Below are 14,582 nucleotides of genomic sequence, written 5' to 3'. Positions count from 1 at the left end.
CTCCCACTCATAACCTCGCTCTATTAGCTGTAGCTGAGAGCTGCAGCAAAAAGTGACCGAGTTTGGGGACTTCACACAACTATGACCAACTTGTTTCATGTTTGCACATTCATATGTTCCTTGAGCATTTCAGCAGTCGGAATTTCAATGATCAGCTGACCACCGGTGGTTCTGCATATATAATTTTTGAAGATTCCTTAAATGCTACTTACTACGGATACTATTTTACAGTGCAAATACACTTACAATTTGTCGTCATATATTTGCCCTTTTTCCTACTTTTATACGAGCCATGTGATTCAGTATACCCCACCTTGTACTTGCAGCTCTCAGTTGTTTGCACATGCTCAGTATCTGCACATGCTTAGTTGTCTTCTTTGTAAAGAAACTGACTTCTAAAAGTGTATATATAGTTTCATTGTGCAAGACCTGATGAGAAACATTACAGTGAAAATGTCGGTAGAGGGATTTGTTTAGTATTAGACCAATTCCCAATTGATAACCTCGTGAAAAACCTATTCCTAGAATAGTGTGATGACCACACAGATTTGCTAACCGTATACTGAAGAATATTTATGTAATAGAAAAAAATCAGACATCAGGGTTTACTAAGTTACACTTGTGATTAATATAGATGGAAACTTATCAGATCCTACTCCCACAACTACATGAACTGTCGGAAGGTATGCAGCAAAGAGCTAAGTGTGGAAAACCATAGGGTCATACAGATTTAGTTTACTCGCTTATGTACAGCGCCATTAATTTCCACACCGCTTTACAGATAACATCACTGTCCTCTTACGGGCTCACAACATAAACTATCAGTATGTGTTTGGACTGTGAGAGGAAACCTGGAGGAAACACACGCAAACACAGGGAGAATATAAACATATGTGTAGATGTTGTCCTTGATTAGATTCAGACCCAAGACCCCTGCAATTTTTTATGCCAAACTGGAAAAACATTATACATCATTGGTCCAAGTGCTATCTGATAAAAAAATCAGATAGCACTCGTCCGACATATGGTTGTGTGAGCAAGGGCTACTGGTATACTAAAGATTTTGTTTTTTATTTCAATGTTATTGGCCTGCGATCAGCTTGAGGATAATTTTAATACATATACTAATAATTACTATGTTCCATCATTATGATCACATAGTGATTATCACCGCTGTATAATATTTATCATATCATTTGTAGCTTTATCAAAATTTTCAACTCAAAAGATAAAAATTGCCCATATTTTAGTAAATCTGCCAGCAGGAACCAAACTATTATTTATTTCAAAGAATCATTAATTCCAGGTTGTTGTACATGTGAAAAGGGTGTACATACAAAAGAAATGGATATAAAATAAAAGTACGATAATTGTTAATGAACATTGACAGACTGGTGCAGAGGAAGAGCGTTCCTTGCCTTGTGGGCTTACAATCTATAAGGGATGGGAATAGGAGGAGATGAATGGGTTGGGACACTTTAGGTGGTAATGAGGTGGCCGTAGGGTTATTGATAAGTAAACTTATTTTTGATTTACTAAGGTTTTGTTATTTGCTATTTTGCTTCAGCAGCCAGTAATGAAACAAGAAGGGCAGCCATATTGGTTGTCACATGTGAACTGAGCCATTGAGAATGGAAAAACCTTAAAATATAATGATTAACTTTGGCTTTTGATTTAGATTCTGCATTATTTATATATGGGTAATTTGAACTGCTGGGTTGATGTTGGAGTCTTCCAGATCTATGTAAACACAGGTAAAGACATATTGACAGCCCATATACAGCCTCTGATTGATGTATACTCAGGATACGCAAACAACATATGTTATCTGATCGATGGGTGTCATACAGAGGCATTTAGAAAGAAAGTCTGTGTGGTAGGCATTCATTTTTACTGTATACTGTTGTATCTTACAGCTTAAGGCCACTTTAGATGCTGCGATATAGTGACCGATATCGCTAGCGTGCGTACCTGCCCCCATCGGTTGTGCGACATGGGCAAATCGCTGCCTGTGGCGCACAACATCGCACAGACCCGTCACACATACTGGCGGTACGTTCAGCGTCAGTGACGTCACAGCAGCGTCACCGGACCGCCACCCAATAGAAGCGGAGATGAGCGGGACGTAACATCCCGCCCACCTCCTTCCTTCCTCATTGCGGGCAGCCGCAGGTAAGGTTGAGGTTCCTCGTTCCTGCAGTGTCACACATAGAGATATGTGCTGCCGCAGGAGCGACGAACTACTTCGTACACCGAGCAGCAGCAATATTCGAGAATAGGGTGGCATATCACCGATGAGCGATTTTGACCGTTTTTGCGACAATTCAGAATCGTTCAGAGGTGTCACACACGACGACATCGCTAAAGCGACCGCATGTGAGTCACAAATTCCATGACCCCAACGAGATCGCTTGAGCGATGTCGCAGCGTGTAAAGTGGCCTTTAGTCTCCTACGCTATTCTTAACCTTTCTTTTGATGAATACCAGTAGGGCGCACGCTACAAAGACACTTTCTTTTTTTTTTTTTTTTTTAATCTCTGTCAAGTTAAGAGTTCTTGAAGTGGGTGGAAGAAAAGGGTTAATCTGCACTGTCAAAAGATCACTGAAGATCGATGGAGATTAAAAGTATCTGATTTTATTGTTCTACACGTTTCATAGACATTTGACCCTTTCTTCAGGATCAACATCAATAATGTACATTACACAATCCATAGGGTTGACCCCTTAAATAGAACGCTGACATTAAAAAAAAAAAGGCGCAAGGGTCATGTATAGTCACCTGACATGTCATGTCAAATACTTATCTTGATTATAAAAAAGGAAACGAAAAATGATTATTAATTGTTATCTTATAAAAGAGTTAATTAAAAGTGAAAAGATTAATTGAATTTTAAGAAGAATGAAGAAATAAAAATCTATAGAGAAGACACCTTAGTACAAACAGAGATAAAAAAAAACTTATTAGCGGAAGACTTTGCTTCAGTGACTCCAAAGGAATGCTGTTAGCCCTCAGGTCCATACAAGGGATAAGGGGTATATACCTAAATTATTAGTGAGTGTTCAAAAATTAAATATATAGAAATATTCAGTTCTGTAAAAATCAGCTCCAAAAGCTGTGCTGTGCAATCAATAATATGTGAATAAATTCAGAAAAATGTGTTTAATGAAGAAAAAAAATGTGGGAATGAAAAAACTTTATCATGAAATTATAAATGCAATTCATTTATTCAGTCTAACTAAAAAAATATTTATTGTTTTAGTTAGACCGAATAAATTAATTGCATTTATAATTTTATGAGTTTGACAATAAATGGCTTCACCAAACCACTAACCATGAGTTATAAAAAAGTTTTTTTGTGTTATCATTCATATTCTCTGAAAAAAAAAAAGGCCAATCTACCGGAATATGTAAACGTTTGAGCACAACTGTATATAATGTATGTATGTGTATCTATACACTGGTGGACACAGACAGAAAAGGACCCCTGTGCAAGAATAATATATAGGCCCTTTGCAGCCCAAGAACCTATCATAATACACAATTTCTCCTACTTTGGAGGTAGAAATGGGCCCCTTTACCACTTGGGCCCCTGTGTGGCCGCACAGGTTGCACCAATGAAATGTCGGCCCATGTATATATACACATACATATAGCATTCACCAGTATTCTTGACTGTAAAAATGCTGAAACAATAGCCTTGCAGATGATCAGTCTACGGTGGTTTTGAGGAATTTTCCACGAATAGCATATACTGTCCATGGTTTTGTTTAATTGAACTTTTTCCCCCAATGTGAATGACACTCTCACGCTCTTCTTGTTTTAGTCAATAATCTGATAAGAAGTAGGGTGCCTGAGGGGAAAATGTTTGACTGACAAATACGTCTACATTTAGATGTTCTTAGGAAACAGAACATGTAGTTTAATTTAAAATTTATTTTTTTTGTATTGTTTTGTTTTGCTTTTTTTTGGTATAACATTTAATTTTTTATTTTGAGAAACAGGCAATTGCATGCTAAGATAACTGGTCACTTAAGAGTTTAATGTGTTATTTGAATTATAAGTAGTGAATGGTTATTGTTTTTGCTCCACATTAAAACACTGTTTTATGCACCACACCATGTTGCGTCCTTCAATGAGGTTTACTTTTTTTTTTTTTAGTAGGTTTGCTTTACTTACTAAGTCATCAAAAAAAAGTTTTCTTTAACTGGAATCTGTCTGCAAGTTTTTGCTATGTATTGTGAAGATACCATGCTGTAGGGGTTAACACAGGTTTCAGCGATGTTTCTTATCATACTGTGTGCAGTTGTTCAACTGTAATGTTTGTTTTATGTTCAGAAGATTATCATTGCTGGACTAGGTCAGATAAAGGTCAGCTAGTCCGGCACGTTCCCTGATGTGATTACCACATCACTGTCTCTATGTATATAGAGAGCCTGGTGTGGGCTGTGGCAGGTTCCTCAGCGCTACTGCATTGTTAAATCTAAAAACTGAGAAATCAGGAAAAACTACAGCGCTCACAGTTAATGCTGGACAATTCCACCCTCTTTGATATATCTTCACGTGGTATATATCCACTACAAGCCGCTCCTTTGTCTATAGGCTATCCACAGTTTTTCAGGCTATTGTACCAGTTCTATATCGGAGCGCTGGTGTCTTGCATAGACTGTATTGTTTAAATCTAAAAACTGATTGTCAGAACCCCTGCACCCAGATATCTAAGTGATATATTGTTGGATTCAGGATCTTTTTGCCTACATCATGCTGCTCTCAGAGGAGGTAGCAAAAGCCTGCTGACAGATTCCCTTTAATAAAGAGAAGTAAATTTTGGGTCGTGCTGTAGACTTACTTATAATAGAACATGCAGTAACTTAGATTTCCTAACAACAGAAAGATTTCCAACGTGTAGCAGAAAAAGGGAAAAAATTGGGACAATGAAATAGAAGCACTTTGTAAGTGTTCCTAGACATTTATCACATATACTATCACAGTACAGTGGAGCATGGCATCCTCCCTATGGATCTGTACTATAGATCTGTATTCATTGCTTGCACAGCCATCTAATATCTAAAATATAAAGCTGAGTGTATGTATGTATGTATGTCCACTAAAGGAATCCGCACCATCACATTTAAAATCACGAAATTTTGCACAGATGCCCCATGTGACTCAGGGAATGTCTTAGATTATGTTTTGACAGGAAAATTTAACCCCGCACTTTACAGTTACTCTCCAAAAAACCTCCATTAAAGTGAATGGAGCTGCGCTCTACAGGCTATTAATAGCAGCTGTGATTGGTTGCTATAGAAAAAAAGGACATTCAAAGTATAAGAATCTTATGTGTGAGGAAATCTGATGTCAGTGGGGAGACAGACACAGACTGAGAGACAGACAGACATGCAGAGCAGACCGGCACAGACAGACAAAGAGGCACACAGGGAAAGAGACAGACAAAGGCAGACAGGCAAAGAGCCAGAGTAGACATAGGGAGACAGATAAAGGCAGACAGGAGAAAAAAGGCAGACAGACAGAGACAGAGGCAGACAGGGAAAGAGACACAGAGACACACAGAGGGATAGAGAAAAACAAACAGAGACAGAGAGATTGCTACAGAGACAGACAGTTAGACACTGATCGAAACAGACACAAAGACACAGACAGACATACAGACAGAGACAGACACACAAATAGACAGAGACAGAGAGAGACAGACAAAGATATACAGAGACAGACCGGAAAAGAGACAGAGACAGACAGTAGTAGACAGAAAATGAGACGGACAGGAGCACACAGGGAAAGAGACAGAAATAAGGCCCCGTTACACGCCATGATTTATCTGACGATCTCAGGAGCGATGTGACACGCCCAGATCGTAGTTACGATTTGCCGAGATCACACATAGGTCGTTTAGTAGCAGTCACACATACACATCTCACAAACGACACAACATCGTTCAGCGATATATTGTTTGACCAAGGATGTTGTTCATCGTTGGCAGGGTGTCAAACACAGCAATATGTCTGCTGCGTTCCAAACGACAAACAATATTTTGAAACTGAACGACGTGTCAATGATCAACGATTTTCAACCTATTAGCGATCGTTCAGAGTCGCATGTAGGTGTCACACGCAACGGTGTCGCTAACGATGACGGAAGTGCGTCACGGAAACCGTGACCGCAACGACGTATTGTCAGATAAATCATAGCGTGTAACGAGGCCTATAGACAGACTGGGAGGCAGACAGAGACTGGGAGGCAGACAGAGACTGGGAGGCAGACAGAGACTGGGAGGCAGACAGAGACTGGGAGGCAGACAGAGACTGGGAGGCAGACAGAGACTGGGAGGCAGACAGAGACTGGGAGGCAGACAGAGACTGGGAGGCAGACAGAGACTGGGAGGCAGACAGAGACTGGGAGGCAGACAGAGAAATAGTTACTATCCCAGGCAACGCCCGGGTACTATAGCTAGTACTGTATAAAGATGAGTGTATGTGTGTGTATGTCCGCTAATGAAATATACCCTGTCGCATTTACAATCACTAAATTTTACACAGGCGCCCCATGTGACTCAGGGAACGTCATAGACTATGTTTTGAGGGGAAATTTTAACTTAGTTACTATCCTGGGCAACGGCAAGTACTACAGCTACTATGACAATATAAACCTCACCTGTGATCCCTCATTCTCTACTTGGTGCAATGCTTCTATGGGATGGCATGCAAGCAACGGAGAATGTACCTATTTTATTTTATTTTCTTTTTTGTTCATTAATACAAAGGTTTTTTTTCTTATTTAAAATCCATAAAATTGTATTTTAGATTTGTCATATGGTCACGACCTTCAGACCAAAGATTGCCATCTCTTAAGGCCGCTTTACACGCTGCAATATCGTTACCGATATAGCGTCACGTCGTTAGTGACGCACATCCGGCGCCGGTAGCGACATCGCAGCGTGTGACACCAAGGAGTGACGATCAACAATCGCAAAATCGTTCAAAAACGGTGATCATTGACACGTCGCTCCTTTCCTTAATATCGCTGCTGCCACAGGTACGATGTTGTTCATTGTTCCTGCGGCATCACACATCGCTATGTGTGACACCGCAGGAATGACAAACATCTCCTTACCTCCGTCCACCAGCAATGCAGAAGGAAGGAGGTGGGCGGCATGTTCTGCCCGCTTATCTCCGCCCCTCCGCTTCTATTAGACGGCCGCTTAGTGACGCCGCAGTGACGTCGCTCTGATGCCGAACGCACTTCCCCCTTGAAGGAGGGATTATTTGGCGGTTACAGCGACGTAACTGACAAGGTATGTGCGTGTGACGCTGCCGTAGCGATAATGTTCGCTACGGCAGCGATGACCCAATGTCACACGAACGATGGGGGCAGGCGCTATCGCGCTCGACATCGCTAGCAATCGCTAGCGATATCGCAGTGTGTAAAGCACCCTTGAAGACCAACAGACTGTCACAATTCAGTTTTCTATGAGGCAAACATGTTTAACTAGATCTCTGTAGCCCCCATATTGAAAAGGTTAGCCTTAGTTACTTAAATGAAGCTGAGCTGCAATACCAGACATAACCCAGCTACAGATGTGGCACCGTTTCTGGAAAAAAGCATAATGTTATTGTTGCTCTGTGCAACCTATTTTATTATATAGTGATGCCTATTATAATGACCATGTGCACAGACTTTTTCCTTCTCTTTAAATCCATTTTAATATAATAAATATATTCTAATCATTTTATTGTTCTTCTTCCCATGCAGGAGCTTTTATTATTTGTTGGACCCCGGGACTGGTTCTATTACTACTCGACGTGTGTTGTCCACAGTGTAACATTTTGGACTATGAGAAGTTTTTCCTACTATTGGCTGAATTCAACTCTGCAATGAATCCCATCATTTATTCCTACCGGGACAAGGAAATGAGCGCCACATTCAAACAGATCCTGTGCTGCCAGAGAACGGAAAATGCAAATGGTCCCCAAGAGGGATCTGACCGATCTGCATCCTCACTCAACCATACCATTTTGGCTGGTGTGCACAGCAATGACCATTCTGTTGTGTGAACTAGGACAGAACAGGTCGAAAGAAACGGCCATGTGGACCATATTGGAGTGTGTGCCTCCCTGCTAAGTGCTGCAGAGCTAGCATAAGGACAGGAACATATTTTGCTACGATTTCTGAACACAACAAGCTAACTCCAAACATACTGAAAACTGCCAACCTTAACAAATGAATGTCTAATGCCACACAATAGCGGCTCACCCACATAGAACATGTTTATGAACGTTCCACACTTTAAACTGCCATTTCCATAGAAAAAAAATAGTACATTACAAAAAAATATATATAAAAAAAACAAGATATAATCCATGAAATAAAACCTGCATTTTAGTTCCATCTGCATGCTTGTGATGGACAAAGTTTTGGAGTGGTTTGTTAACATTAGCTGCACTGCCTTAAAGGAAAAAAAAAGACGGAAATAGATATTTTTCTAATATAAACAAAAGCATTGTGCTAGTTTTTATTGTGTGTAGTCTTTTTCTATTATATGATGTTTTATTTTATAAATATATAATTTTCTTATTTTATTTTTAGATTTTTTTTTTTCTAAATGAGGCATTTTTGTATGATATTTTAAAGAAATGCACAAAAGCGTGTCATAACCTCTAGAAAAATAAACAGGATTCCAAGTAGCCAAGATTAACTTTGTAATGTGTGCTGTTGTGATAAATGGGGTTGTAAAATGAAGATGCTAATTTAGGTGGCATTGATATTTATGTTCATAAAGGTTTGTGAGGGACCATGCTCCTATCCGGCAACCTGGGTTCAAATCTGAAGAATGCCAGGATTCTCACGTAGCTGTCTTCTATTTGTTTCTAGTGTCAAAATATTTGATACAATGTCAGTATTAACTTTGAGATTTTTGGGGTTTGTGTCTCTTCTGAGATTGTTTATGTGAAGTATTGATCTACGTCCATGGAAAGTGCTGAGAACTCTGGGTGTCCTCATCATGCTTCATTATTTGTGGAGAACGTTTTTGCCAGACTGTTAACCGCATCACTATAGCTAATATGGCTGCGCACAGATATGTAGTTTGAGAGTCTAAATGGTCCTTCTGCCCCATGTGACAAATAGGTGGTCCAGTTAAAGAATTTGCACGTGGATCAAGGATCACAGGCTATTCCTCTTCCTGAAAGCAAGCCACCCTCGGACCAATTCTCCTTGCCTTCAAATACAAAGTGTAAAAGAACAGAGCTAATAAGCAATAGGCCATCTTGTTCCTGTAGCTTTGTGATGAAAAAGTGTTATATTTATAGATGTAGCTAGATCACAATCTCTTGTGAGGTCATTGAAAACTGAAGCTTAAAGCAGTACTCCGGCCATTTGTTTTGCCTATGTAATGCGCATTAGCTCTTATTAAAAATAATGATGCTGCTCCTATGTATACTTGTTTTAGTTAATTACTATTTTATAGTTTTTTTGCCATCCTATTTGCTTCTTTTCCATCTATATGGTTCCTCTAATGCACATTATATTTCCAACAATGACTCTAGCTTGCAAAGACAGAGGGGACAAATGTCTCCTCATCAAGCACTTGCTCTAGCTAATGAAAGCAGTCATAGATCAGTGACCTAGAACTCACACTAAAACGCTGCAGTGTATCCTGTGTGATCCAGCTTTCATTTATCTCCCCTGCCTCCTGCTTGTGATAGATTTCTTCATGTCAACTATTACAAGGAGCAAGCAGGGGTGAACAGCGTGATGCTGCATCTCATAGTATACAATGGAGATTCTGCATTCATCACTTATAGATATAGATATTGTGAGTCAGAAGAGTTCTAGAACTGCAGTCAATTTACTGCATGAAGTCACCTTCTATAACACAACTCTCTCACTCACTATATCTACCTATCTATCTGTCTATCTACCTACCTATCTATCTATTTCAGAAATTATATCTTCATCTTCTTGGGAAAGACCGGAATAAAGGGCTTAGTGGAGGCAATGTGTCTGTGTGCTGCCATGGGGGTATTTCACAGATGATGGTCATTCTGTCACATACACAAACTCTTGTTTTTCTATCAGAGCCTATATTGGACTTATAAAATATAAATCCAGCGCAATCACATGGAATATTAAAAAGTTGTCTTCTTTATTGATAGTTTTTCATAAAATCCAAAAGGTACATGCAGCATAAAAATAAAGGATGCCCAGGTCAGAGCGACACGTTTCAACAAACTGTCTTAATCATGGTCTGGGTCTCAGACCATGATTAAGGCAGTTTTTTGAAACGCGTCGCTCTGACCTTGGCATCCTTTATTTTTATGCTGCATGTACCTTTTGGATTTTATGAAAAACTATCAATAAAGAAGACAACTTTTTAATATTCCATGTGATTGTGCTGGATTTATATTTTATATCTATTTGGTGACTTCTGACCATCCGTGCGCTGATCATCCACAACAGGACGATTATGGGACTGCAGCAGACTTGGTGAGCTGATATTACCTATTTTGTATATTGGACTTCTGGTTAGAATGGAGATCATATGACTCAATTGTCTATATTGAAAGGCCCAAAATGAATAGATGCAACTGAGCTACAATATTGGTGGTGAATTGCAATATGTAAAAAATGTTTTATCCGGGGTGCTACTTTTATTTGAAGGAAATCTAAAACAATAAAAATATGAAATGGAAACTAAGTTACATTTTTTAAAATATTTTAAATTATTTTATTGTTGTAAGAAGACCCCTCTTCCTAAAGTCATTCTGAACTAAATTAATGTGCTGAAAAAAAATTATCCATGTTCACTAAAGAAAACAATATTCACATTCACCCGAATAATTCTCTGGTATTCCTCATAGTGAGGAGGACGCTTCCTATTAGCTAAGTGCTGATCACATTTTTGTGTAAGTTGATCCAGTGGTTCTTTACATTATGGCCATTTGCGCATATTGATCAGCATCACATTGTAACATAGTCATAGTGGTTATGTTCACACACATTCTACTAAATAGTACATGCTTGAGGCTTTTCTCTCAAGTAGATATATTCAATCTGGGATATAAACTACATTTGTTTGTGTATTTATGTAACCATTTTAGCTTTGTAACAAACTGATTAACATTGTATCCCATAATGGCCAGTATTACACTAACGAGCAAAAGGGTAACAATGTTTTGAACTTTTGACTAGCGTTGAGCGAGTATCGAAATATTCGTGTTCGCAATACTCGTAACGAGTACTGTGTACTACTCGCATATTTGTTCCAAATAGCGAGTACAATGCAAGTCAATGTCATATGCGAGTTTTTTCTGCCAATTGGGAAATGCGAGTAATTTTCTGCTGCATTCCAGCAGAAAATTACTCGCATTTTCCATTGACTTGCATTGCACTCGCTATTCAGAACGAATATTGTTAGTGTTTTGTTCCTGTTGGTGGAAAAATCTTTTTCTTCTTGTATACTACAAATTACAACCTGTTCTCACATTCCCTAATAGCTCAGTGTGTTATTAGGTTGATTTCCAAGTGAAAGGTCACTGGTTCAAATCAAGGAGCAGCCATGAAGATGATTTCCCAAGAAAAGAGTAACCGCATCATCCAAATCATCGATAGCAGTCTCTCAGCCAAGAAAATTTCCAAACTGCATCATTTGGGTGGTATGGGACTTGGAAGAATATGAAGTCCATGCTTTCACTCTGATGGGTGCAAATGGGTCTGGAAGAACAAGGGAAAGAGTGGTTAATGAATCAAGAAAGTGGAGGAAGCCTGATGTAATGGAGTTGTTTCACAGCCAGAGGTGTTGGATCCTTGACCAGGATTGATGGTTGTCTCAATGCTGAGCTATATGTGAGTGTAATACAAGATGAGTTACTTCTTGCACTCAAATGCTAGGAGTATGAAAAGGACAACATAGTGTTCCAGTAGGACAACGATACGAAGCATACATCGAGATTGGTGAAGAAATGGTTCAATGACAATGAAGTAGAGGTGCTGGTTTGGCCCCCACAGTCCCAATATCCCAACCCAATTAAACACTTGCTGGTAGAGTTGAAGAAAAAGCTGTGTACATACCCAAAGGAGTAACCAGTTTGCACCTACATTGGAAATGTGTAGAAGAGACCTGGGATCATATTTCTGTATATACATTCTTGATTCTGATCGAGAGCATGCCCAAAAGAATTCAGGCAGTGTTGAAAGCCAAAGGTGGATTTACAAAATACTAACAAATTAATAAAAAATAAAATTTAGATTTTTAGTAGCAAAACAGTAACAATGCAGTGACATGACAAGAATCTGCATAACTAACTGTATGCTAAATAGTTGCAAGTCAAATTTATGTACGAGATAGCCAAGAGGAGTGGATGGTGAGATATGGATCCTGAAAGTCAAAAGTTCAAAATATTGTTACCCTTTTGCTTGTCAGTGTAAGTTTGTAGTAAGTACTTGCCTTGAAAACAATTTCTTTAGGATGGATATTATATTTGATGTTTTTGAATTTATTTCTAGAGTTATTGAATGTCATTTGTAGTTTTGACTTTTGTAATATTTGGTCAAAAGGGAACCAAGTGATTGTCAATCCAGATTGCACTGGCAATGTGAAGGTATTAAAGGGAGCTATACAATGGTACTTCTTATTGTGTACGTTAAGTAGATGACGAAATTGCATGATAATATGTTTAAGTATAAATTAGGACTCATTTACCGGTCCTGATATTAGAATTAAAAATAGAATTGACTTGGTTGTAATAGGGTAACAAAGGGAAGGTTTGCTTTGATATTTTTCTTGTGCACTACACTGATGAAATATGCAACCATTAGTGGATTTTCCCATTAAAGCTAATGATAGTATATTGTTTGGATATACAGTAAGTGTGTAGGTTCGTCCACTGGAAATCCTGCCTATTGTTTAGACTTAAAAGAAAAATGTGATTGGAAAGTGGCCTATTGTTTTAATTGAGGTTTTTGTGTTGTGTATTTTTTAAATAAAATTTTTAGTTTTGATCTTTATTCAAAAAAGGAAATTAGTAACTTTGCAATTCTCTCACTGGTCACTGGGGCTAATACAGACCTATACATTCTGTTTTTCTACAAACAGTTTACAGCAGTTTCCTTATCAGAGACAGGGTTAAAATGACCTTGTAAGGGTACCTTCACACTTAGCGATGCAGCAGCGATCCGACCAGCGATCTGACCTGGTCAGGATCGCTGCTGCATCGCTACATGGTCGCTGGTGAGCTGTCAAACAGGCAGATCTCACCAGCGACCAGTGAACAGCCCCCAGCCAGCAGCGACGTGCAAGCGACGCTGCGCTTGCACGGAGCTGCCGTCTGGAAGCTGCGGAGACTGGTAACTAAGGTAAACATCGGGTATGGTTACCCGATGTTTACATTAGTTACCAGCGCACAGCTGTGTGTGCAGGGAGCAGGGAGCCGCGCACACTGAGCGCTGGCTCCTTGCTCTCCTACCATAGCTACAGTACACATCGGGTTAATTAACCCGATGTGTAATGCAGCTACATGTTCAGAGAGCAGGGAGCCGCGCACACTGCTTAGCGCTGGCTCCTTGCTCTCCTAGCTGCTGTACACATCGGGTTAATTAACCCGATGTGTACAGCAGCTACATGTGCAGAGAGCCGGCAGCACAGGCAGCGTGAGAGCTGCAGAGGCTCGTAACTAAGGTAAATATCGGGTAACCACCTTGGTTACCCGATGTTTATCTTGGATACAGCTTACCTCAGCTGTCAGACGCCGGCTCCTGCTCGCTTCATTTGTCGCTCTCTCGCTGTCACACACAGCGATCTGTGTGTCACAGCGGGAGAGCGGCTTTGAAGAAAACGAACCAGGGCTGTGTGTAACGAGCAGCGATCTCGCAGCAGGGGCCAGATCGCTGCTCAGTGTCACACACAGCGAGATCGCTAATGAGGTCACTGCTGCATCACAAAAAGCGTGGCTCAGCAGCGATCTCGGCAGCGAGCTCGCTGTGTGTGAAGCACCCCTAACACAGGATCCACCAATCTCAATAGATTGTGACTTCTGAACTAGCGCACCTTCTCTTGACAAGGACTCCTTAGCATAATTAAAAAAAATGCAAAGTCTGTAGCTAATGTACATGTAGAGTTCATGAAACAAAAAAATTAGAGCCTAAAAAAAATTAAAAAATGCGGCCAGTGTGAAAATAGCAATATTTCATATTTTAATAAAGATATGTCAAGAAAATCAAAGCATTGGCATAATAGGTCATTTCCTGATGACACGTTGCTTTTAGGAAAATGTGGTGCTCTAACAAGGACAATTAGCACCTTTTTCTACACAGTACCACCACTATCTAAGTGCTGTGCAGGTACTACAACTGAGCACCATTTACTGGAATGCTTTATTTCTTTGCATAGTGCCTATATGCCTGACAGAAAGTGGCAGAGTTCTCAGCTCTCTTTATTAGTGAAGACTGAACGTGCTCGACACTGCTCAATACTTGATCACACATCAGCACGCTTGGTTCTCGGCTGAGTATTGCAGGTGCTGGAGCTCTATGCTCAAGTCCGCACCCCACATGTTTCTCGGCTGTTTTTCAA

The 14,582-nt window shown here is 39.8% G+C and overlaps 1 protein-coding gene across 3 annotated transcripts in view; it reads left to right on the top strand.

The window, feature by feature from the left end:
• Positions 1–10,145, top strand: part of LPAR1 (lysophosphatidic acid receptor 1) — a 258,209-nt gene extending 248,064 nt beyond the window's left edge. For all 3 annotated transcript variants that reach the window (XM_075316192.1, XM_075316188.1, XM_075316189.1), the window contains one exon: positions 7,766–10,145. In XM_075316192.1, coding sequence (XP_075172307.1) covers positions 7,766–8,067 — 302 coding nt within the window. In that variant the 3' untranslated portion in view covers positions 8,068–10,145. The remainder of the gene's footprint in view (positions 1–7,765) is intronic.
• The last annotated feature ends 4,437 nt before the right edge of the window (positions 10,146–14,582 follow it).

Source organism: Anomaloglossus baeobatrachus, chromosome 1, assembly GCF_048569485.1.
Source record: "Anomaloglossus baeobatrachus isolate aAnoBae1 chromosome 1, aAnoBae1.hap1, whole genome shotgun sequence".
Taxonomy (NCBI): domain Eukaryota; kingdom Metazoa; phylum Chordata; class Amphibia; order Anura; family Aromobatidae; genus Anomaloglossus; species Anomaloglossus baeobatrachus.
The sequence above is the reverse complement of the archived record's forward strand: the minus strand, read 5'-3'. Positions and strand labels throughout refer to the sequence as shown.